Here is a 26,129-nt window from a genome sequence, read left to right as displayed (position 1 = left end):
GTTCTTTACCCCTGAGCCACCAGGAAATGCTCCTGGTACCCTCTGTCTGTGCTACAGCAGAGTACATGCTCCCTATTAACAAAATTACATTAGCCCCCAGGACTACTGGAAAACCAAGGAATGATACACAAGCATAAAGTGTCATAAATATTACCAGAAACACAAATTATAAACCATCTCAGGCTTCCATGAAAAACAATCATAACTTTGGGGAGGAAGCACCAAAGATATCAGCCAGCAACTTGACTCAACAGTGTTCTTATGGCTGAACCCAAGTCCATGTGTTATACAGAGAATGGGGTTCTCTGCACCCTGATTTGCATGCAGAAGCCATTTCCAAGAACCTTTATCCCTTCACAGTGCTTGGTGGCACCATAGTACTTGATATATAGAGCAAGAATAAGATTTTAACTCTTCTCCTGGTCTAACTAGGCACCAGCCAGGATTAAGCAAAGAGTCTGTTTAGAAGACTAAGTGGGCTTTCTTTCATCCAGGTCTCTATTTCTGTAGTACATGCTTAATGCATAATGCATTTTGATTCCTTTCTTCCTATCTTTACTCCTTTCTTGACTTTTGCATAAAGCTCCCTCCCCTTTTATGTTCTCTCTTTATTATCAAGTGATATATGAATATATTCTCACTGAAAAGATCAGAGTGAAATGTAACTATATGTAGTAAGACATGAAGGCCTCACCTCTGTCTACTTCATTCTCTTTCCCAGAGGTAACTACAGTCAGTATACATCTATTTAGTCCGTCTTCTGTGCATTTTCATAGTCATATAGATAATATGTATTTGTTTCCAAATAATGATCTTTATATTTTAATTTATGATCATTCTATACTTGGTATTTTACTTGCTTTTTAAACTCTACTATATATCTAATAAATATTTTTGTGTCAATAAAATATGTCTGTTTTTTTTTCTTTAAATGACTACATGCACTCCACATAATTTATTTAGTCTGGCCAAAACTTCTAAGCTTTTTATTCCTTCCAGTTCCCAGTGTGATAAGCAATATTCCAATGGACACAATGGACATCCTTGCATAATATATACACATGCTGGAATAAATTTTGCTTTCAACAGACTCACAAATGACCTTGTACCAAAGACATAGGGATTTTTAATCTTGAAAGATACAGCCAAATTTCCCTCCCAGATGGCTTTACCAGTTTATATACTCCCACCAGAAGTGTTACCCTCATCCTCATCAACTGGCTATTATCAATATTTACAATTTTCCTGGTAAAATAAGGGCTTCCCTGGTGACTCAGTGGTAAGGAATCTGGCTTCTACTGTAGGAGACATAAGAGATGCAGGTGCAATCCCCAGGTCAGGAAGATCCCCTGGAGGAGGGCATGGCAACCCAGTATTCTTGCCTGGAGAATCCCATGGACAGAGGTGTCCAGTGGGCTACAGTCCATAGGGTGGCAAAGAGTCAGATACAACTGAAGTGACTGAATAGCAGTATAAAAATATTTTGTTCTAATTTGTATTTTCATTGTTACTAACGATGTTGAACATCTGTTTACAAGTTTATCGCCCACTTATTTTTATTCCTTCTATGTGTTTTTTCACATTTTTCTACTGAGTTTTTCTTTGGGCTTATAGCATTGACTTTTTATAGTCTGCATATTACTACTTTTTACATACTTGACAAATGTTCTTCCCATTATTTTGCTTGTATTTTAATTCATTTATAATTCATTTCATAGTCATTCATCCAACAAATATTTACTAGGAATCGATTCTGTAGAGAAAACAAACCAAATATTCTAGTACAAACACTTAAATTTTGTATAAATTTGTTAGCATTTTGCTTTGTTACTTCTGGGTTTGATGTTTTCCTTAGGAAATCCTATTTGACTCCATAATTACAAAAAAATACTTCTGATATGATACACCACATGAACAAAATAAAGAATAAAAATCATATTACTATCAGAATAGATGTATAAAACTCAAATCTACTTATGATCTTTAAAAAAACTCTCAACAAAGTATGTATAAAGGGAACATACTTCAACACAATAAAGGCCATTTGTGACAAGCTACAGATAATAAAAGATGCTTGCTCTTTGGAAGAAAAGCTATGAAAAACCTAGGCTGTATATTAAAAAGCAGAGACATCACTTGCTGACAAAGGTCTATATAGTCAAAGCTATAGTTTTTCCAGTAGTTGTGTATGGATGAGCGAGTTGGACCATAAAGAAGACTGAGCACCAAAGAACTGATGCTTCTGAAATGCGGTGCTGGAGAAGACTCTTCAGAGTCCCTTGGACAGCAAGGAGATCAAACCAGTTAATCCTGAAGGAAATCAACCATGAATATTCATTGAAAGGACTGATGCTAAAGCTCTAATACTTTGGCCACCTGATGCGAAGAGCTGACACATTGGAAAACACTGAAGCTGGGAAAGATTGAGGGCAGGAGGATAGGAGGGTGACAGGATGAGATGGCTGGATGGCTTCACTGACTCAGTGGACATGAGTTTGAGCAAACTCTGGGAGATAGGGACAAGGAAACCTGGTGTGCTGCAGCAGTCCATGGGTTTGCAAAGAACTGGACACAACTTAGCAACTGAACAACAACAACAACAGCTAGTATATTCAACAGTGAAACGCTGAAAGCTCTTCCTTCTAGATCAGGAATGAGACAGGGATAATCCCTCTTATAACTTTCATTTGACATAGTATTAGAAGTCTTACAACACTAATTAGGCAAGCAAAATAATAAAAGGCATCCAAGTCGGAAAGGAAGACTCTGATGCTGGGAGGGACTGGGGGCAGGAGGAGAAGGGGACGACAGAGGATGAGATGGCTGGATGGTATCACCGACTCGATGGACATGAGTTTGAGTGAACTCCGGGAGATGGTGATGGACAGGGAGGCCTGGCGTGCTGCAATTCATGGGGTCACAAAGAGTCGGACACGACTGAGAGACTGAACTGAATTGAAGTTGGAAAGGAAGAAGTACAACTGTCATTACTTTCAGGTGACATGATGTTATATAGAGAAAACCCTGACGACTCCACCAAAAAACTATTAGAACTAATGAGTGAATTCATTTATGTTGCAGGATACAAAATCAATACAGAAAAATCTGTTGTGATTCTATAAGTTAATAACAAACTACTGGAAATGGATATTAAGAAAACAATCCCATTTATAGTTGTATCAAAAGAATAAAACACCTAGGAATAAATTTAACCAAACAAGTGAAAGACTTGTATACTGAAAACTACATGACAGTAAGGAAAAAAGTTGAAGGTGACACAAATAAATAGAAAGATATTCTGTGCTCATGGATTAGAAAAATTAATATTGTTAAAATAGCCATACTACCTGAAACAATCTAGAGATCCAATGCGATTCCTATCAAAATTCCAATGACATTTTTTAACAGAAAATGTTTAATCTTAAAATTTGTATAGGGCCACAAAAGACCCCAAATAACCCCCCCAAAAAATCTTGAGACAGGAGAATAAAGTTGAAGGCATTATGCTCCCTGATTTTAAACTCTATTGCAAAGCTATAATAATTAAAACCATATGGTATTTGCATGAAAACAGACACATGGACCAATGGAACAGAAGAAAGAGCCATAAAATAAACCCACCCATATACAGTCAATTAATTTATGACAAAGGACCAGAAAATACACAATTGGAAAAGAACAGTCTCTTCAATAGTGTTAGTTTTATCATAATCTTTGATGCTTAGCAATTGAAATATCACAATTTTTTCAATTATCCTTCTCTATTTTAATAGATTAATAGCAAATCACTTGCTTATTGTATAATCCTCTGTTGTTATTTAGTCACTAAGTCATGTCTGACATCCTCTAACAAGGCCAAAAAATAAAGTATTACCAAAAAATAAAACTCCTAAATTTTTACTTAAACTTCCTATAAATTATTAAATATATTTAGCTTTTGAATTCATTTGTTATTAATCCCATGCATGATGTGAAGGATGGCTTTAGTTTTTCCCCAAGTGAACACGTAACCCTAAAATTATACCTTGAATCTTTATATTTCTGATAAAAAATATAACCTTTCTTACAACCTATATTTCCAAACATAATGGGACTGTTTTTCTCTGTTCTACTGATTCTTTTCCTATTCCTAACTCTATCTTAATTACTTTATGAGTCTATCATGAGGCCTCTTTTAATTACTATAGCTCATAGTCCTTGATTTGCTATCTAACAGAACAAGCACTCCATCATTGTTCATTGTTCTTTTTTGCATATTTATTGGCTACTTTTGAGCATTTTATTTTGCAAATAAGCCTTAGAATCAATTTGTTAAATGCCATAGAGAACCTGATTGAAACTGTGATGTGAAAAATTATTGAATGTATATATTAATATGTGACAAATTGATTTCATTAATATTAACCTGAAACATGAGAAGTCTGCATTTATTGAGCTCTCTTAGGTACAGTAACTCCACAGTAAAATTTCATAGTTTTATTTATATAGATCTTACAAATTATAAGAAATTTATGTTTTTACTTGTTATTGCTATTAAAAATAATAGCACTTCTTTTTTATTACATTTGAGAAACTGTTACTGCTTGTATATAAAAAAGCTATTGTATTAGAATGTTAATTTTATATCAAAGGTTAAAAGCCATATTAGTTGTTGGAAAGGGGTAGGGAAGTAAGGCAGGTGGAGAACCTGGAGAGATCCAGAGAGGACGTAACCAAGGTTAAGATGTTTTATGGAGCTCTGAGAAGGAATTCAGATCCCTCAGCACCCTAGGCTTGGCTAACAGAGTGAAGGGTACGGGCAAGACAAAGAAATCCCAGAGCTTAGGGAAAGTGACCCTTTGGAACTTTGGAGCACACCAAGGAAATGGCAGCATGACGTGTTTAAGCAGAGAGTGAGCCTTATAGATAGTGTGCCAAGTTTCAACCCTGAGGCTGAAGCATGGCATGGAAGAGGCTAAGCAATTTCAGCTTGTCTCAGTGGTGAATACAGATGTGCTGAGATGCAACCAGTGAAAGAGACGTGCAGTGGGGACCACAGGAGGGCAGAGTCTATAGCCTATAGCCGTGAAGGTCAAGACCATGGCAGGAGCCAGAGGTCTCAGCAGCACATGCCAGCGCACACTCTAGTGGCACCACTGCATCCAGAGAGGATGCAATGGGAGCGGTGCCAGCAACCAGAGGCCAAATCGTGTAAGACACAGGAGTCCTGCAGGACTCAGAGGATTCTGGGCTTGAGAGATGTCACCCTTGCAGCCATGATGGATGCTAAGTTTGCTTCTCGTGCCACATGATACTGTTTGCGGAGAAGGACAACATATGGTATGCATTTTCATACTTAAATTATGAATTCACTAAGTAATTTGCTGAAAGAGATCAAATACTAAACTGGCAGATCCTGAGTTACCCTGAAGTAACAAGGTTAAACTTTTCAGAGGAGACAGGGGTACACAGCAAGTGGAATTCAATCATGGGGAAATAAGGTTCCATTTCCATACTTCTACCTGGAGAAGGGAAAGGCTACCCACTCTGGCCTGGAGAATTCCATGGACTGTATTAGTCCATAGGTTCGCAAAGAGCTGGACACGACTGAGCGGCTTTCACTTCACTTCCATACTTCTGAGTCATAATAACTTTTTAAAACCTTTACATGCTTGTATAATTTGTGTGATTATATAGATCCTATTGGACATACAATTTTTGTCCTCTTGATGTGTGTCTCTCTATATATACACATTGGGCTACATTCCAGAGTCATGGGGACAAGGCTAAAAGCTAGTAGGTTTGAAGTGAGAAGTCAGTGTGTATTACATAGCAACATTCCTGCATGGAAAGCAAGGACTCTGAAAACAAAACATTCAAAATACGCACTTCATTTAACACTTTGCTTACAGGCAGTCTATTATCTGAGTAGTTTAGAAAGAAAATAATAATCACCAGCTCACTCCACATTTGTACCTATGGATACAATGATAGAAAAGGGAAATGAGAAAGATATTCCCTCAGTGCTTCCCAAGTAAATAAAGCCTATCTAAATTCTTACCTAATGTACAAGGAATGATTAAAAGTTGACTTTAAAATTTCAGTTCTGGGTAGTATGGACTAATTACACCCCATTCTGTTTCTTGTATTGACTGCAGCTATAATACCTGGACAGAATACAGTGCAGCAGCAATTTGAGGTCTCTGGAAAGTAAACAATAGCAGGAAGATTGGAAACAAAGACAAGAATTAAAAGGATCAGCGAACCAGTGTTGAGATCATCACATATTCTCTTCTGTGTCCCCTGGACAGAACTCAGAGATACCTGGACATCAGTACAAACTTAGAAGCTCCTAGTTAAGGCCTGAAGAGCAAGAAAAGGGGTTCCAGCAGCAACAAAAATAGCAGCAAGTGGGCAGAAGATTTTCTTTCAGGAAGGTTTTAAATCTAGTATCTTTACTTGTAAAACTACTCACATTTTGTATTTCATATTGGGTGAGCTTTGGTAATTTGTGGGTTTTGAGGAACTGTCAAACTTACATACCTAGAGTTGTTCTGTGGGGTCTGTAGTGACACCTCCTCTTTTGTTCCTGATATTGGTAGTTTGTGTCTTTTTTTTTTTTTCATGAGTCTTGCTAGAGGTTCATCAATTTTTCTTGATTTTTTCAAAGACCAACTATTCTTTTAATTTTCTGTATCATATATTGGTAAATACAGGAACTTGGATGAATTTGAGTTATTCATGCTGAGTTAAAGTAGCCAGTTTCAAAAGATTACAAACTGTATGACTCAATTTTTGTGACATTCTCAAAAGATACAAACTATATTGACAGAGAATAGATCAGTGGTTGTTAGTTGTTTGGGGAGTGGAGAGTAACTACAAAAGGACCACAAAAGTAAGGTTTTTGGGGAGATGTGTTCTGTATCCTGACTGTGAAGATGGTTGCACAAATCTGTGTGTTAAAAATTCACAGCACTATAGAACAAAACGAAGCCAGTTTTACCGTGTATTCATTTAAAAAGCCAAATTTAAAGTAACTCCTAAGTTCAGAGGAGAAATAAGACTAGTTTAAGAAGTTTCTCAATTTTAAAATTTATAATTAATGACTGTCCAGTTTTTTTAAATCAAATATTGCATTTTCCTAATAGATTTGAGGTCACCGTAAAAGTTAAGTTTGATGATACTTATTTTTAACAAGATTTGGGGGAAATAAGGACTCTCATGTAACATTAGAGGAGTAAATTACTATAAGCTCTTTGGATGGGTATTTATCTCTAAGGAAAGATTAAATGTATATTCTTTTTGATCCAACAATTCTATTTTTAGGAAATTCTAGTACAGATGGACAATATGCAAGAATATACATATAAGCATGTTTACTACAGCATAATTTATAATAGGAAAAGACTATAAACAATGTTGATGTTCATTAATAAGTAAATCACATAGATGTATACAATTAAATATCAGAAAACCATTTTAAAATTTTTGTTTATTCATTTTTTACCTTCTCCACACAGCATGCAGGATCTTAATTCCCTGACCAGGGATAGAACCCAACTTCCCTGCATTGGAAGCTCAGAGTCCTAACCACTGGACCACTAAGGAATTCCTGAAAACCATTTTTTAAAAGAAGTTAATCATCAATCACTCATTTTGATTTAAAAACTCTAAAATTATTAAGACAATGACAAGATGAAGAGTCATGCATAGAGACTGATTTCATTTTTGTTTACAAAAGGCCTTATATAAGTTGGGGGAACTTATATGTAAAGAAAAATTTCCAGAAGGATATACAAATATTGTTAGTTATCTCTTTGAAGTAAGCATGGAGATATAAGGGAGAAGAGAAAGGAAATAGTTTAAACTTTTCTGAACTGCTAGAAAAACCACAAGCATGATACTATCAAAAAATTATTTTTAAAAATACTAGTAAGATATAATAACGATTTTGTAGAAAGTTTATTCATCAGGAGAGCTGGTCTCCTGACTACTCTGGTAATCCACATAGTCTGAGGGATCTTAATGAGGTCAGGGCAAAGGACTGGAAAGCTGGTTATCACTCATGAGTGAGATGGGAATGGAGTAAATTCTTCATTGAAGGAATTATTCTCTTACTATCTCCTCAAAGGCAGTCAGAATATAAACTGCATATCCACAACCAAAGTAAGATCAAATCAGTCAATCCTAAAAGAAATCAAGCCTGAATGGACTTGATGCTTTGAAAGGACTGATGGTGAAGCTGAACCTCCAATACTTTGGCCACCTGATGCGAAGAACTGACTCACTGGAATAGACCCTGGTGCTGGGAAAGATTGAAGGCAAAAGGAAAAGAGGGACGCAGAGGATGAGATAGTTATATAGCATCACTGACTCAATGAACATGAATTTGAGCACACCAGGAATAGTGAAGGACAGGGAAGCCTGGTGTGCTGCAGTCCATGAGGTTGCAAAAGTTGAACACAACGAATGAACAACAACCAAAGAGGAAGCTGCCTGGGGTTCTGCAACCAGATCTGTTGATAAGTTCATGGATGAGTTCCATGGATTGGTTGGACCCATTTTTTCCGGGTTAACAGTCTATATGCCTTAGTTTAAATTTTTTCCTAATTTACATTATAGTGACTGTTTCTAGGACACATGTATAAGAAAACAATAAATTCTTGATGCTAAAAGACATCATCAACAACCACAAAACTAGCCTTGTGATCTTGAGAAAAATTACATAATTTTTTGTTTGCTAATGTTCTTAACAATACAACAGAGGACCAGGTAACAGGTAAGACCCTTACCCTTCGGGTAAGAACCTTACTAGTTCCTAGAATCAGTGAGTCACCATGTCTGGTTAGAAACTGAATTTTACACAATTATTTTTCCAAATTCAGATTCTATTTGTCGTTAGATTAAAACCAGCCAGTAGTCATATGTCAATCTTGAAACTATTTTTACAAAACATTATATATTCTGAATTGGTTGTTCAGATTTACTAATTGTAGATACAAAGCTCTTAAGCAGAAAAATATTCACCAATTTAAAATTTTCTCTTCTATTAAGTACTGAAATACATCTTACTTTATAGATGTTATATTTTAAAAATGTGTGTGGCTTAAGGAAACTATTTCATGACATTTAAGAACCAAAGTCAAAGAACGATTTACTAAAAATAACTTTACTGGAAATTTGCCTAAATATTTTAAAATATATAAAAACAATATTAAAGCTTTAAGGGATAAAGTAGTTAAGGGATAAAAGCCAAGGATCAACTAGTTTTTTTCAGATAAATTAGTTTATTCTCATTAGCCTACATGTCATTCTATACAGAGCTCCCTGGTACCTGTGTCCTGCTGCTTAATCTTGGATGGTTGTCCCAACTCTGTTCCAGCCTCACCTCAAGGGGCTGACTTCTCTGAACTTTCCATGCATTGCTGCCCCTTGCCTGCACCTCACACATCTTTCTTGCCCTCTCCCTGCAGCATCTTTCACCCACAGCAGTTCTGGGTGCTAGCCTGAACAGCCCGGCTGGCAGTGAGTCCTGCACTGATCAGACAGTCTATTCTTGAGAGACAGGAAAAGAAAGGCAAGGGACAGACAGAGGTCTGAGTGAGGACAGAAAAGGGAGAGAGCAGGAGAGTAAAAGGGAAGAGTTAAGGAATTGATATGTTGGTTACTAGTTTGCCATCATAATTCAGTTTCTTCCTTCTCTTACTTAAAAACCTTGCCTCAAATAATTTCTTCATATTTAAAAAAAGAAAAGACTCCCTTGAATGATGACTAGTGAGCTAATACATACTAACCTGATCTCTGATGAGAAACTGACTTATCACCCACATTTTAGAGTCCTGGGAAGGTTGACATGAAGGGATAAATGGACTCCAGGGCAGGCAATGAATTTCTGAGGTGCATTTCAGAAGTTCTCCTCTAAACCATAAGTAAAAGCAGGTTGACTACAGCCTAGCACAGGTGACCAGGACAAAACAGCATGCCACCCAGGACCAGCAGGCAACACCCTATTCACAATGCCCCCAAGTGGATGGCCAGATATTCTATGCACTACAGAGATGTCTCCCAAGCCAGCTTTTCCAAGAGCTCATCGGGGGAGGAGGGGAGGCAGGTCACAACACCAGAGCTTGAAAACATTACTCAGGAAAGTATATTGGGGAGCTTGAGGGGTGGACAAGAATACTTCAATCTTCATTAACGTTATCAGCAAGATTTTAATTTCAAAATACACCTGCCCCTCTTACCATCCCCCCACAACACTGACTTTCCACTCTGAACCATTTACTACCAAACCCCACAATCAAAGGGGAACTAGGCACCTGTGCCCCTGTTCGACCATGAAACATGAGGGTAAGATGGTGGGGATGGGGAGAGACACAGGCCTCTAGGAATAGTGACCATGGGGAGCACCAAAGCCAGCAAATAAGCGAGGAGAAGTTACACAGCGCTCACAGGGAGGGAGAAGCCTCCCCACCCCCAGATCTTTAACTCCATCCATTTCTTTCCTGGCAAGAGAAACTTCGTAAAGAAACAGAATCTATCATTGGACATTTCATACCAAAAGCGAACCCACAGATTGACACTTACATTTCATTTGCTTGGAGATGGACTTGTTAGGTTCAAGCCAGTGCTGGGGAGAAAAAAAAGCAGAGAGTGTGGGTCAAATGGCTGGACCATGTGATGCATACTTAATAAAAGGAACTTAACAAAGATATTCTTTTTCCAAAGTACAGCCTCAGTTCCCCATAGATATTCCTTGGGGTTCCACCCTCTGAAGATCAACATGAGCAATTGGACAGTAATAATATCACAGGCAAGTGTATAAATTACAGAGAATTAATACTTTCTGAGTAGTATTTGAGTCATACAGTTGCTAGGAGAGAAGGACAAGGGAGAAAATATGCACTTAAATGGGATGTTCCAGTGGCTCTTGTTGGCTCCTAGGTGATTCTTTGAGCTCCATCACTCTGGGCAAGCCACAGATTGTTAAAGACTTTGACATCTGTGACCTCTAAGAGTCACAGTCCAGGACCATCCTTTCAAGTTAACAGTGGGGCAAGCAACCATTAGCCCTGTCACACACAGAGGCAGTTCTCCCTTCACAGTAGGGAGGAACAAATTATTTCAAACATCTTATTTCAGAGGCCTGAGGTTGTCAAGAAGAAAAATCAGCTGCAACACAAAACAAAGAAGCCCCAAATCCTGAATAGCTCAGAATCATGTAACCAATAAGTATTTGAAGCAGACACAATGCTGGACCCAGCAACCAGCTCTCTCCACTCCATGAGTGAAGGTCACTTTGACATGCCAACCCCAGGGCAGCCTTTGATGTTACAAAACATGATGCCCTTGAAGCTGCTTAAGGACTATCAGGAAGCATCACTTTATACACCAGAAGTTTAGATAGACAGATGGTAAGAGGGGTGCCACTGAGTATCCATCAAGATGTTGGGGAGTCCTCACTTATGGGGCACCCTCTCTCACTAGATACTGGAGACAAAAGAAGAGGAGGAAACTTACCATCAGTCAAGCACTTACACCTCAGTTTATCTCATTTGCAGGATCCAGTAAGCCTCAGGATTCTGTATTATCCCTATTGTTTGATGTAAATACATAGCCATGAAGTTGAATTAGGAGCTAGTATTGTTGAGGGCTCACTAAGTGCCAGAGTTTCTATGAGCCATCACTACTACCCCATTTACAGACAAGAAATCTGGAGCCTGGGATGTTAAAGAACTTGCCAAAGAAATGGCAAAGTGAAGAAATGGTGACGCCAGCTTTCAGTGCAATTCTAGTGCAGAGGCCCTTTACCTTGGGTTTGTGGCTTCCCCACTGGCCAGTTCATTCTAAAATGTATTATTCTCCTCGGTGAACACCCCCTACCTTCCTAGGAACTAGAGAATTGAGTGTCCAGTCAGCAGATTCCAGTCTAGGGTTTCAGATCTTTGCACTCTTTAAAGAAAAATGGGGTCTCCTGGCTATTTAAATCTAATTCTTCTAAATGAAGAATCTGCCAGAAAACCGTGCATTTATCCCTGACCTGTTGCACAATCAAACTAATATAGCAAATTTCTTTGTTTCTGGCCAGAATTCCACCAACTTATGTTGGAAACCCTGGTTAACTCCTTTTTCCCTTATATTTTTGTGGTAAAATATACATAACATCTGGTCCCATCACTTCATGGCAAATAGATGGGGAAACAATGGAAACAGTGAGAGACTTTATTTTCTTGTGCTCCAAAATCACTGCAGATGGTAACTGCGTCCATGAAATTAAAAGATGCTTGCTCCTTGAAAGAAAAGCTATGACCAGCCTAGACAGCATATTAAAAAGCAGAGACATTGCTTTGCCAACAAACATCCATCTAGTCAAAGCTATGGTTTTTCCAGTAGTCACATATGGATGTGAGAGCCAGACTATAAAGAAAGTTGAGCACCAAAGAATTGATGCTTTTGAACTGTGGTGTTGGAGAAGACTCTTTAGAGTCTCCTGTACTGCAAGGAGATCCAATCAGTCCATCCTAAAGGAAATCAGTCTTGAATATCCATTGGAAGGATGCTGAAGCTGAAACTCCAATACTTTCACCACCTTATGTGAAGAACCGACTCATTGGGACCCTGACGCTGGGAAAGACTGAAGGCAGGAGGAGAAGGGATGACAGAGGATGAGATGGTTGGATGGCATCACTGACTTGATGGACATGAGTTTGAGTAAACCCTGGGAGTTGGTGATGGGCAGGGAAGCCTGGCGTGCTGCAGTCCATGGGATCGCAAAGAGTCGGACATGACTGAGTGACTGAACTGAACTGATACCTAACATGGGCCTTCCCAGATGGTACTAGTGGTAAAGAATATGCCTGCCAGTATGGGAGACATAAGAGATGTGGGTTCAATCCCTGGATCAGGAAGATCCCCCTGGAGGAGGGTATGGCAACCCACTCCAGTATTCTTCCTGGAGAAACCCAACAAAGGAGCCTGGTGGGCTACAGTCCATAGGGTCAAAGAGTCAGTCATGACTGAATCAAGTCAGCACGCACACACGCATACATAACATAAAATTCACCAACTTAACCATTTTTAAGTGTACAGTTTGGCGTATTAAACACATTTATAATGGTGTGCTACCATCACCACCATCCATCTCTAGAACTCTTCACCTTGTAAAATTTAAATTACCTATTAAACATTAACTTTCATTTCCCCCTTTCTCCCAGACCTTGGAAACCACCACTGTACTTTTGGTTATCTCCTTCTAATCAGAAATTATGCTTGGACTTTACACAGTTAAAATTGAACAATGAGAAAGGTATTGATTACACCACCTACCAGCTACAAAATGTTTACTTTCTGTCTCTATTTTACAACTATAAAATGAGATCAGTAATTGTACCTACCTTGTAAGGTTGTTGTGAAGATTTTAAAAATTAATAAATGTAAGTTGCTTAAACAGTGCTTGTCATGTGAAAAATATTCAGTGAATGCTTGTTTGCTGATATTGTCATTGCTATTTAATAAGTACAGTTTAATTGGGAGACCACATTTTTCAATATATGGGACACATGAAAAGAATAATAAAAGGGGCCTTTGGTGATTTTAGAACTAAGGCACGAAAACAGATAATAGCAGCCTGAGATCAATACCTACTGCTATTGTTTCACAGAGGAGGATAGCCAGTCATTTTGTCAACAGAGTCTGAAATGTAAATAAGCTATCCAAATGCTCCTTGCCTGGCATTCTTTAAACTCCATAGCCCTTCTCTGCCTAATTTCAACCTATCTTCCCACCTTCTCGCTGCCCCCAGGCATGACAGGCAAATTTCATTTTGTGTGCTCACAAAAGTTGATGGTAATCTCCCAGGGTTGTGAGGAGAACTCAAGATTGGGTGAAGGTTTGGGGAGAATGAATGTCATGATGGATTGGTTATGTCTGCCATTCATGATGGATTGGCTATGTCTCCCATGGAAGGGGAGGGAACATTTAAGGCATGCCTGCAAGGTATTTACCATCTGTGCTCTACATAAATTATTTACTATAAATGATCTGGCCTTCTCATTGTCCTACATAATATGTCCAGCAGTTTCTGATCAGCTCTTATCTTCCTCTTCCTCTCAGCCTACTCATATCCTGCCCTTGTTTCTCAATTACCTTTGTCTAAAATTTAACTACTACATACATTTCCAAAACAACTATTCTTCCCCAATGGGATAGTCATAGGATATAGAGTTATAAGAAAAATAAGCTGGAAGTAATCATGCTTTAGAGAATTTTAGGGAATCATTTCTTCAAAGAGGGTCATGCTCAATTTATTGGTATGCACTGAATTTCAAAGGCTTCCATGATGACTCATGGTAAAGAATCTATCCCTAGATCTGGAGACCTGGGTTTGATCCCTGGATCGGGAAGATCCCCTGGAGAAGGGAATGGCTCCCCACTCTAGTATTCTTGCCTGGAGAAGTCCATGGATAGAGGATCCTGCTGGGCTACAGTCCATGGGATCACAGAGTCAGATACAACTGAGTGACTAATGCTTTCACTAAAATTTAAAAACCTGACTGGCCTATGGCCTAGCAATTCCTTTACCCTAATTTGGCCATGTGAATGAAGAGGAATGAAACAAGGATTTTCACTGCAATATTATATAAAATTACAAAATATTAGAAATAACATTAATGGCCATAATCAGGAAAATGGGTAAATAAAATCTGGGAGATTCTGTGGCAGTCTTTTCTAGGAAGTAGATCTTTATGTGCAACATGGTTGAATCCCCAAGGCAAAGTGTAGGATGAAAAAAGTGAACTGCAAAATTTATAACCATGACCACAGTTAGTTCCCAAATTGTGCACAGGGAAGCACAGCCACAGTAGACATCTGCAGGACTCCGTGCAAACCCTGAGCTCAAGGAGGTCCACAGTCCCAATATTAGCACACACTGAATTCCTTTTAACGTCATACTTTTTCAAAATTTGGGTTTCCCATGGTTGCTGTGATTAAAAGAAGAAGAAGAAGAAGAAGAAGAAGAAGAAGAAGAAGAAGAAGAAGAAGAAGAAGAAGAAGAAGAAGAAGAAGAAGTTCTGTGCAAATCAGAAATTTGGTGTGGAACAGGCAACGAGTGTGGCAGTGTCTGATCTGATCCCAGGGTTTGAGAGCCATGAAGTGTCCAATAGGCACATACAGTTAGTAGGTAATTATGGTTAAGAATGAACTGGATACTATTTTCATGTGTGTAATATTTTGAATGGCTACTAAGGCTATAATGGCTATGTTAGGACATAAATACTTATTAAGTTCTTTGGATCTAATTCTCACTAGATGGAACTGTTAAATATTCTTTTGACCTAGAGCACCATGAAATAATTACTAAGATACTGAAAGAGCCATAAACCAAGACAATTTGAGACCCTCTGAACTATGGTTGGAGAAGGCAATGGCACCCCACTCCAGTATTCTTGCCTGGAAAATCCCATGGACAGAGGAGCCTGGTGGGCTGCCGTCTATGGGGTTGCACAGAGTCGGACACGACTGAAGTGACTTAGCAGCAGCAGCAGCTGAACTATGGTATCATATGATTAAATGTGTTTTCTTTTTTAAATAAAAAGTACAAAACAGTACCATATATTTTCAAAGAAGACTTAACAAGCATCTAAATGTATTTTTAAACATTTGAAGTGATACTAAACTGACCCAGTGAGGTGGGTTACAGGGAGAGAACAGGAATTTAAGGTTGCTAGTCAAAGAAAACCATGAAACCACAACTTCCATTTTATCTGTGATACTTTAACTTCAATTGTCACATGCATTTGTACAGTACATGACTGTTTAAAAATCAGTTGAAAAGAAATAGCTAAACTCCATCATGAAAATGGCTCACAGTAAAGAATTCGCCTGCAATGCAGGAGACTTGCTGGAGATATGGGTTCGATTCCTGGGTTGGGAAGATCCCCTGGAGAAGGAAATGGCAACCCTCCCCAGTATTTTCTCCTGGAGAATCCCATGCACAAAGGAACCTGGAGGGCTACAGTCTATAGGGTTGCAAAGAGTCAGACAAGACTGAACATCCAAATAACATCATCCAAAGAATAAAAGTGGATTTCATGTAGGTTAGACTCAAGAGGAAGAATCCATACATAACAGGCCAATGCCAAATCTAGCCAGGCACCCAGGGTTGACTCAGGAGCCAGAAGGCCTGGATTCAGAAGCCAGCTCTGCCACTTACTAGTGAGTGGTGTGACCTCCATCAGGTTCCTCTGTTTCCTCAGTTATAGCATCATATGAGGTTTAAGTGGGTTAACTCACTTAGAAGCTCTAAGAACAGAGCTTGAATCATAGTGAAGGCTGAATAAACACCAGCTGTTCCCTCTGATCTTCTTCCCATTCACTGAGAGATATTCTTAAGTTGGTGACATGGGCCCTCTCAGTGAGACCATATTTGTCACTCTCTTCTTCTCTCCCTCCCTACCCCACCTGCCTTCTGTGCTACATGAACAGATAATTCACTTTCATTTTTTCATTCTTCCTTTTAGAGGTAGGAGTTGAACAATGAAATAGTCTGTACTATACCAACACCTCCTGCTGAGATTGCATGTACAGATGGATTACACGCCCATGAGAAAATAACAACCATGTTGTGGTGTGCTTGGTAATTAGATGTAAGGCTTAGAACATTTATCACATTGCTATTTTCCCTTCAATTGCTATTTGGAATATATGTGATCTTTTAAAGTCTGTTTCCTTGCTGAAAACTGATATTCCTAGAGAGAGGAAGCAACGAAAACCTGCCAACCAAATATCTGAATTTGTGGCTGAAAGCTTCATTTCCTCGAATCTTATTTAGAATAAAATTTTCAAAGACTAAGGAATGTAATACCCAATCACTGATTGTACTTACTGAGCTTCAACAGAAAGATGAAACAGAGGAGGCATCCTTAGCATGATTTGAAGGTATTAGGAAGATGTCTGCAGGAAGAGTGTCTGAAGGCTCAGCCCAGGTTCCCTTTTCCTTTAGTTATACAAGAGTTAACTTTTTTTTTTTTTAAAGAAGGCTGCCCTCAGGTTACTGGAATCCATTGCAGACCAGTCCATCCTAAAGGAAATAAACCCTGAATATTCATTGGAAGGACTGATGCTGAAGCTTCAGTGCTTTGGCCACCTGATGCAAAGAGCTGACTCATTGGAAAAGACCCTGATGCTAGGAAAGATTGAAGGCATGAGGAGAAGGGGGCAACAGAGGATGAGATGGTTGGATGGCATCACTGACTCAATGGACATGAGTCTGAGAAAACTCCAGGAGATGGTGAAGGATGGGGAAGCCTGGCATGCTGCTGTTCATGGGGTCACAAAGAGTTAGACACAACTGAGAATCTGAACAACAACAACAACTAAGGGACAGATGTGGGAGGTTAAATACTCCCTCTTCCCTTGGCCATGACCTACACTCTTCCTGAACTCCTCTGTGGAACTGAGCCCAAGTTACTCTCTCTCTGACTGCCTAACATCGTACCCTGGCACACCCTCCTTCTCTTAATGTCCCAATCCCCTACTCCCCTACAAGTCTCCTTCTGGGAACATTTCCTAATAAAACTGGAATTTTTATCTCAGGATTTGCGTTCTCGGAACTGAACCTAAGACAGCCTCCCTAACTTTCCACCCAAAACTGCCCTCCATGGTATTTGAAATTCTTCTACTCAAGAAGAATTCTCAAATTCTTTTATTCCTTTTGCCTTAGACTTGAGCCCTAGTAGCCTGAAAGTTCCCTGTGAAGGGTTCCAATTCAGCACTGGTTTCAGCATTGAAAATCTGACCACATTTCAAGCCAGTTCTTATCTCTGGGTTGGGGGTAGCAGATTTCAGAACCTCTAAGGTTCCTTTAGGTCTCACATTTCATATACTATGAATTGAAGCAGATGAGAATGTTGCCAACAAATATTTCTTTCTTTTTAATTTTGCTGCTGCATTTAGCTCTAAAAGATAATTTTTCTCTTTCTCATCATAGAAATGGTACATTTCTTTCATACTCTCTAATTCTGGCAAATATGGAGAAAAAGATGGCAGAAATGAGTTGGTGATTTATGACTGAGTAGACTGATTTTCAAATTGGTAGATTTTTTTAAAAGCTACCAAAAGTAAACAATGTAAAAGTTAGTGATCTTCAAGGCTGGGCTTCTGTTGAAACTGACCTAGCTTATGATTACAGAATAAATTACACACCTCTCTCTTATCTTTCTCAAAACCCTTGGTTCTCTACACAAAACTAATCCATAGACTAGAGAAATGTGTTAAGTAACCAATGGGGCTTTAAACAATAATGAATAGACCTTCCCAAACAGGAGACTGTTTTTCTCCTCAATAGTAACCAAATCTGATCTGAAAAGGTGGCCTGATTCTCACGTCCCACCTGGACAAAGCCCCAGAGTAATTCAGCCCCTGCATTAGCTAGCCAATTTATGCCATTTCTAAGCCCTTTGCTGGGAAAAAAAGAATGCCATCAAAATGAAGGCAGCCTTAACAGTGTCCTGGATAAGAAAGTTAGCCTAGGCCTTAGTCATTTCACTCCTAGTAACAATGACTTCCACTCCAGTTTCAATAAAATCTACAGCAACAAAAATATCTGTAGATCAGGTATTCTCAGAAGTTATTGTTCTTTTGTAAGCCAATCTATGTAAGAAAGCCTCCATGGCTTTGGAATAGTGTTTTTTCACTCCTTCAGCCATAACTGCGTTTGCTTTCTAGGTTCCTAGGGATGAGCAAAACAGAAGTAACTGCCAAGAGAAGAAACACTGTAGGAGCAGGAGAGCAAAAGCACCTTTTTTTACATAAAGAACCAGATTGTAATTATTTTAAGCTTTGTGATCCATATGGTCTCTGTCAGGACTCCAACTCTGCCATTGGAACATAAAAGCAGCCACAGACAATACAGAAATGAATAGAAGTAGCTGTGTTCCAACAAAACTTTATTTACAAAAACAGATGAGTGTCATCCTGACCCTTGCGTGCCAACCTCAAGAAATCCATAGTGTATGAGAAAAAAACTAATAGTGGTCTGAAAATACAATAGAGTTTGTAAAAAAAAAAAAAAAAGTTTATTGATGTGCATTTTAAAGTACATTAAAATACCAAAATGCAATCATTAAGGAAATTATGGGCTTCTTTCATGCTTGTTACAATGGATTTTACCATTATCAGTACCCAGTTACATACTGTGGAACATTTGCTGTCATGTCATATAAATTTAACAATACTATCACCAAACTTTTCTAAAGTTCAAAGCTCTCCTAGTTGCCAGACTCATGGATCTTTTCAAACTCTTTAAAGCATGGAATAAGTAAAAGGATAAGTTCTATATGTTGATAACTTGGAATAATGCATTTAAACAACAACCCTATGGCACAGTTGCTTTTAGGATCCTCATTAAACAAGTAAAGAAACTGAGGCACAGGCTGTCAAAGTCATACAAACAGCAGATGGCAGGGACAGGATTTGACCCAGCCTTCCTGGGGCCAAATCTCTTAGCATTTGAGCAATAATTGCAGTTCATTCCTTTTTATGAATTCTGTAACTACCCATGCTTCTAAAATGTCTCTCTCTCTCTCCCTCTCCCCTCCTTCTATTCTTTCTTCTCTGTATGTTCCTGGTCAGTCTTCATTGCAGGTTTCTCCTTCTGGACCATCCTTTAAAATATGGACATTTATTCAGCTTTCAGATTCTCCTCTCAACTTATACTCTCTCCCTTAACACTGCAATCTATTCTTCAGGGCTTTAAAATAGTGAGGAGCTCATTGACTCCCAAAATCTCCATCTGTAACCTAAATTTCTTTAAAATTTTAGATCCATTTCATTTTAGGGCCTAAGATTCAGATCTATATTTTCTTTTTTTAAGTTAATCTCAGCATTAATTTATTATAAAGTTTAATTATAACATATTTTAGATAAATGATGGGGTATCCTTTTCTCTAGTTGGAATTCATCTTATTATATGGAGCTCTAAGTCTCATTCATATTTTAATCCCACATAGTTAACAGCTGCAATTCTCTTAGTCTCTGATCTTTTTTGACTCCCAGCCTAAAGGTTTTCCTGTCCTACATGTTAGTAGTAATTCATCTTTGCCCTTCATAGTACTTAACAAACTTGCTATTTTAATTCAGTGATGACAACACTTATTTACTGTCTATCTCTGATCATTAAACTCTCAGAAAATGGAGATCATCAGACACTGATGTCCAAAACTGTTTCATTTCAGAGTGTAATCTGGTCCCTTTACCTCTGCTGACCATATTAAAACCTTTTAACACTCAATGCTTAGACAGATATGCAATACAGGACCAAAGAAATTCCACAGAAGTGACTAAACAAATTTCCATTAGGTTGAGGCATTGCTTAGATTAATTCAAAACCAGATTTGATATCATTTCAGTTCAATTCAGTTCAGTCACTCAGTTGTGTACAACTCTTTGCAACCCCATGAAATGCAGCATGCCAGGCCTCCCTGTCCATCATCAACTCCTGGAGTTTTCCCAAACTCATATCCATTGAGTCGGTGATGCCATCCAGCCATCTCTTCCTCTGTTGTCCCCTTCTCCTCCCACCTCAATCTTTCCTAATATCAGGGTCTTTTGAAATAAGTCAGCTGTTTGCATCAGGTGGCCAAAGTATTGGGTTTCAACTTCATCATCAGTCCTTCCAATGAACATTCAGGACTGGTTTCCTTTAGGATGGACTGTTTGGATCTCAGTGCAGTCCAAGGTTCTCTAGAGTCTTCTCCAACATCACAGTTCAAAAGCATCAATTCTTCTGTGTTCAGCTTTCTTTATAGTCCAACGTTCACATGCATACATGAATACTAGAAAACTGTAAACCTCTCTGCCTCAACAGCTCATAGTCATCCCAACTCAACATGTCCAAAACTTATCAATCCAATGTTTTTGTACAGTTATTTGGTAAATGGTTCCACTTGTACTTGGAACCTATGTAAGAAGTCCAAACACTCTGCTAGAAAAGCCATGTGGAAAAGGCCCTGAAAACACATGCAGAGGAAGGGAGTCCCCAAGCCCCACCTTCTAGTCACCCCCACTGAAGCACCAGGCACATGAATGAAGACGTCTTGGACACACTCAGACCATACCAGCCACCGGCTGAGTGAGCCCAGACAACCCCATGCAGAGCAGAATTATCCAGTTGAACCCTAATCAAATTCCTGACCCACAAAATCCTGAAATTTAATAAAACTGTGTTATTTTAAATCAGCAAGTTTTGAAGAGAGTTGTTACATAGCAATAGATCACTAGAACTCTTGCTCCTTGTTATGGACCTGAATGTGCCCCCACCCATTATACTCACATGCTGCAACCCTAACCCCAATGTGATGATTCCGGAGGTAAGTCCTTTGGGAAGTAATAAGGTTCAAAAGAAGTCATGAGAGTACACCCCACACGACTGGATTAGTGTCCTTATAAGACAACAAAGAAAGACCAGAACTCTCTTGAGCCCTCCTACTCCACTCCACCATGTGAGGACATAGGAGAAGGCAGCTGTCTGCCAACCAGAAAGACAGTTCTCACCAGGAAACAAACCCATCAGTACCATGATCTTGGACTATCCAGCCTCTTAAAACTATGAGAAATAAATGTCCTGCTTAAGCACCTGATCTATGGTGTTTTCTTGCAGCGGTCCAAGACGCCTAAGACATTCTCATTATTACCTCCATCCATATATAATTACAATTGAACTTTGAAAGATATCTATCTGCTGGAGCATAAATGAAGAAGAAATATGTCTGCTTCAAATTCTCATTTCCTAATCTATACTGTTTTTAATCTAAGTTATACACTATGCTCACACTTACATTCCAGTCTCTTCTCAGCTGAACTTAAAAACTGCCTTTAATATTATTTCCAAACCTGCTTGTGTACATTCAGCTCTGAATGTCTTGCCACTGGAAGTCTCTAGTGAGTGATTTTCTTTATAATAATGGTACTTAAATCTTATTTCCCAAATTAATTTCTATCTTCATCTGAACCAAACCCAGGAGGTTCCCACTACAAAGGAGAAAAACTGTCCTACATTGGATATCTTCGCATTTTTTCTAACTCAAACAGATATAAAATGGTATTTCCCAGCCCTATTTATTTTTTTGTCTGCTTTTTAAAAAATTTCAAGTGTACAACATAGTGATTCAATAATTTTATGCACTAAAAAATATCACCATGGTAGGTCTGGTTACCATGTGTCACCATACAAACTTATGACAATATTATTAACTATATTCCCCATACTGTACATTATATTCCCATAGTTTATTTTATAACCAGAAGTTTGTATCTCTTAATCTCTCTTATTTATTTCACTCATCCTTCCACCCTCTCCTCTCCAGCAAACACTAGTTCCTTCTCTGTATCTATGGGTCTGTTTTGGTTTTGTTTTTTAGATTCTACAATAAGTGAGATCAAGTTCTATTTGTCTTCCTCTGACTAATTTCATTTAACTTAATACCTTTTAGATCCATCCATATTATTGCAAATGACAAGATTTCATTTTTAAATTATATATATATAATTATATACACAATATTGTGTATATACATAAATATATAAAATTTAAAATTATATATTATATATATTTTTATATATAAGAGAGTTCCAGAAAAACACCTATTTCTGCTTTATTGACTATGCCAAAGCCTTTGACTGTGTGGATCACAATAAATTGTGGAAAATTCTGAAAGAGATAGGAATACCAGACCACTTGACCAGCCTCTTGAGAAATCTGTATGCAGGTCAGGAAGCAGCGGTTAGAACTGGACATGGAACAACAGACTGGTTCCAAATAGGAAAAGGAGTACGTCAAGGCTGTATATTGTCACCCTGCTTATTTAACTTCTATGCAGAGTACATCATGAGAAACGCTGGACTGGAAGAAACACAAGCTGGAATGAAGATTGCCGGGAGAAATATCAGTCACCTCAGATACGCAGATGACACCACCCTTACGGCAGAAAGTGAGGAGGAGCTAAAAAGCCTCTTGATGAAAGTCAAAGAGGAGAGTGAAAAAGTTGGCTTAAAGCTCAACATTCAGAAAACGAAGTTCATGGCATCCGGTCCCATCACTTCATGGGAAATACATGGGGAAACAGTGGAAACAGTGTCAGACTTCATTTTCTTGGGCTCCAAAATCACTGCAGATGGTGACTGCAGCCATGAAATTAAAAGACGCTTACTCCTTGGAAGAAAAGTTATGACCAACCTAGATAGCATATTCAAAAGCAGAGACATTACTTTGCCGACTAAGGTCCATCTAGTCAAGGCTATGGTTTTTCCAGTCGTCACGTATGGATGTGAGAGTTGGACTGTGAAGAAGGCTGAGGGCCAAAGAATTGATGCTTTTGAACTGTGGTGCTGGAGAAGACTCTTGAGAGTCCCTTGGACTGCAAGGAGAGCCAACCAGTCCATTCTGAAGGAGATCAACCTGGGATTTCTTTGGAAGGAATGATGCTGAAGCTGAAACTCCAGTACTTTGGCCACCTCATGCAAAGTGTTGACTCATTGGAAAAGACTTTGATGCTGGGGGAGATTGGGGATAGGAGGAGAAGGGGACAACAGAGGATGAGATGGCTGGATGGCATCACTGACTCAATGGACGTGAATCTGAGTGAACTCTGGGAGTTGGTGATGGACAGGGAGGCCTGGCATGCTGCAATTCATGGGGTCACAGAGAGTCAGACACAACTGAGCAAATGAACTGAAGTGAAATATATATATATATATATATATATATATATATACACACACACACATATATATATAATCACATCTTTATCCATTCATCTGTTGGTGGACACTTAGGTTGCTTTCATATCTTAGCTTCTGTAAATAGTGCTTCAGTGAACACTGGAGTATATATATCTTTTCAAATCAGTGTTTTTGTTTTCTTTGAGTAAATATCCACAAGTGAAACTGCTGAATCATATGGCAATCTCACTTTTAACTTTTTGAGGAATCTCTTGTGTTTTCCACAGTGGCTGTACCAATAAACATCTCCACCAACAGTGCATGAGATTCCCTTTTTCCATATCCCCATCAACACTTTGTGTTTGTTATCTTTTTTATTACAGTCATTTCGACAGATGTGAGGTGATGTCTCACTGTGGTTTCAATTTGCATTTCTCTGATAATTAATGATTTTGAGTAGCTTTTCATGTGTCTGTTGGCCATCTGTATGTATTCCTTGGAAAAATGTCTATTTAGGTCCTCTGCTCACTTTTTAATCTGGTTTTTCTGATGTTGAGCTGTATGAGTTCTTTGTACATCTTGGGTATTATCTCCTTATTGGATATCTTTGCAAACATATGCTCCAATTCAGTAGGCTGCATTTCACTGACAGTTTACTTCACTGTGCAAAATTTTTTTAATTTAATACAATCCATTTTGTTTATTTTTGCTTTTGTTTCCCTTGACTGAGGAGATAGATCCAAAAAATACTGCTAAGACTGATGCCAAAGAGCATATTGCCTATGCTTTTTTCTAGGAGTTTTATAGTTCCAGGTCTTATTACATTTAAGTCTTTAATCCATTTTGAATTTATTTTTGTGTATGGTGTGAAAAAGTAGGACAGTTTGATTCCTTTGCATGTAGCTGTCTAATTTTTCCATCACCATTTATTGAAGAGTCTATATTTTACCCATTGTATATGATTGCCTCATTTGTTATAGATTAGTTTACCATATAAATGTGGGTTTATTTCTGGGATCTCCAATCTGTTCCATTGATCTATGTGTCTGTTTTCATGTCAGTACCATACTGTTTTGATTATTATAGCTTTATAATATAACTTGAAATGAGAGCATGATATCTCCAGCTTTGTTCTTTCTTGCAATTATTTTAGCTATTCAGGGTCTTTTGATTCTATACAAATTTTAAAATTATTTGTTCTAATTCTGTATAAAATATAATTGGTTTTTTGATAGAGATTGTGCTGAATCTGTAGATTACCTTGGGAAGAATGGTCATTTTAACAATGTCAGTTCTTCTAATCCATGATAACCCTATAACTTGCCATTTGTTTGTGTTGTCATCAATTTCTTTTATCGATGTCTTATAGTTTTCTGAGTGTAGGAATTTTAGCTTTTAATTTTTTCTCTGTATTTAATACTTTTCAATGCAATTATAAATGGGATTGTTTTATTAATTTCTCTTTCTGATAGTTTATTGTTAGTATAAAATAACACACCAGATTTCTGTATGTTAATTTCATATCCTCCAATTTTAAAGAATTCATTTATTAGTTCTAATAGTTTTTTCATGGTGACTTTGGGATTCTCTATATATAGTATCATGTCATCTGCATTCAGTGACATTTTTCTTCTTCCTTACCATTTTTCTTTTCTTTCTTTTTCTTGTCTAACTGGTGTGCTTAGGACTTGAATAAAAGTGGTGAGACTGATTATCCATGTGTTGTTCCTACCCTTAAAGAAAAAGTGTTCAGTTTTTCACTGCTGAGTACAATGTTAGCTATGGGCTTGTCATATATGGCTTTTATTATGTAAAGTATGTTTTCAATATACCCACTTTGTTAAGAGTTTTTATCATAAATAGAATTGAACTTTTATCAAAGTTTTTTCTGCATCTATTAGGATGATCATATAATTTTTATTATTCAATTTATTAATGTGATATATCACAATGATTTACAGATATTGAAAAATCCTTGCATCCCTGGCATAAATCCCACTTGATTGTGGTACATGATCCTTTTAATGTATTGTTGAATTTGGTTGCTAGTATTTTGTTGAGGATTTTTGCATCTGTGTTCATCAGTGATACTGGCCTGTAATTTTCTTTTTTCTGGTGACTTTATCTGGTTTTGGTATCAGGGTGATGCTGGCCTCATAGAATAAGTTCAGAAGCATTCCTTCCTCCTCAATTTCTTGAAATAGTTTGAGAAGAATAAGTATTAAATGCTTTGTAGAATTCTCCTGAGAAGCCATCTGGTCCTGGACTTTTATTTGTTGGGAGGTTTTTCTTAATTACTGATTCATTTTCATTATTGATACTTGGTCTGTTCATATTTTCTATTTCATACTGATTCAGTGTTGGAAAATTGCACATTTCTAAGAATTTATGCATCATTCAGGTTGTACATTTTGTTGGCATATAATTGCTCT

At 38.0% G+C, this 26,129-nt stretch overlaps 1 protein-coding gene across 8 annotated transcripts in view; it reads right to left on the bottom strand.

Annotated features, from left to right (window-relative positions):
- FRMD3 (FERM domain containing 3) overlaps positions 1-26,129 on the bottom strand; it is a 352,790-nt gene that overhangs the window by 138,603 nt on the left and 188,058 nt on the right. For all 8 annotated transcript variants that reach the window (XM_069575856.1, XM_069575860.1, XM_069575862.1 and 5 more), the window contains one exon: positions 10,567-10,609. In XM_069575856.1, the coding sequence (XP_069431957.1) occupies positions 10,567-10,609 (43 nt within the window). The remainder of the gene's footprint in view (positions 1-10,566; positions 10,610-26,129) is intronic.

Source organism: Ovis canadensis, chromosome 2, assembly GCF_042477335.2.
Source record: "Ovis canadensis isolate MfBH-ARS-UI-01 breed Bighorn chromosome 2, ARS-UI_OviCan_v2, whole genome shotgun sequence".
In the NCBI taxonomy this organism is placed as follows: Eukaryota; Metazoa; Chordata; class Mammalia; order Artiodactyla; family Bovidae; genus Ovis; species Ovis canadensis.
This window is presented reverse-complemented; position numbering and strand designations above follow the sequence as displayed.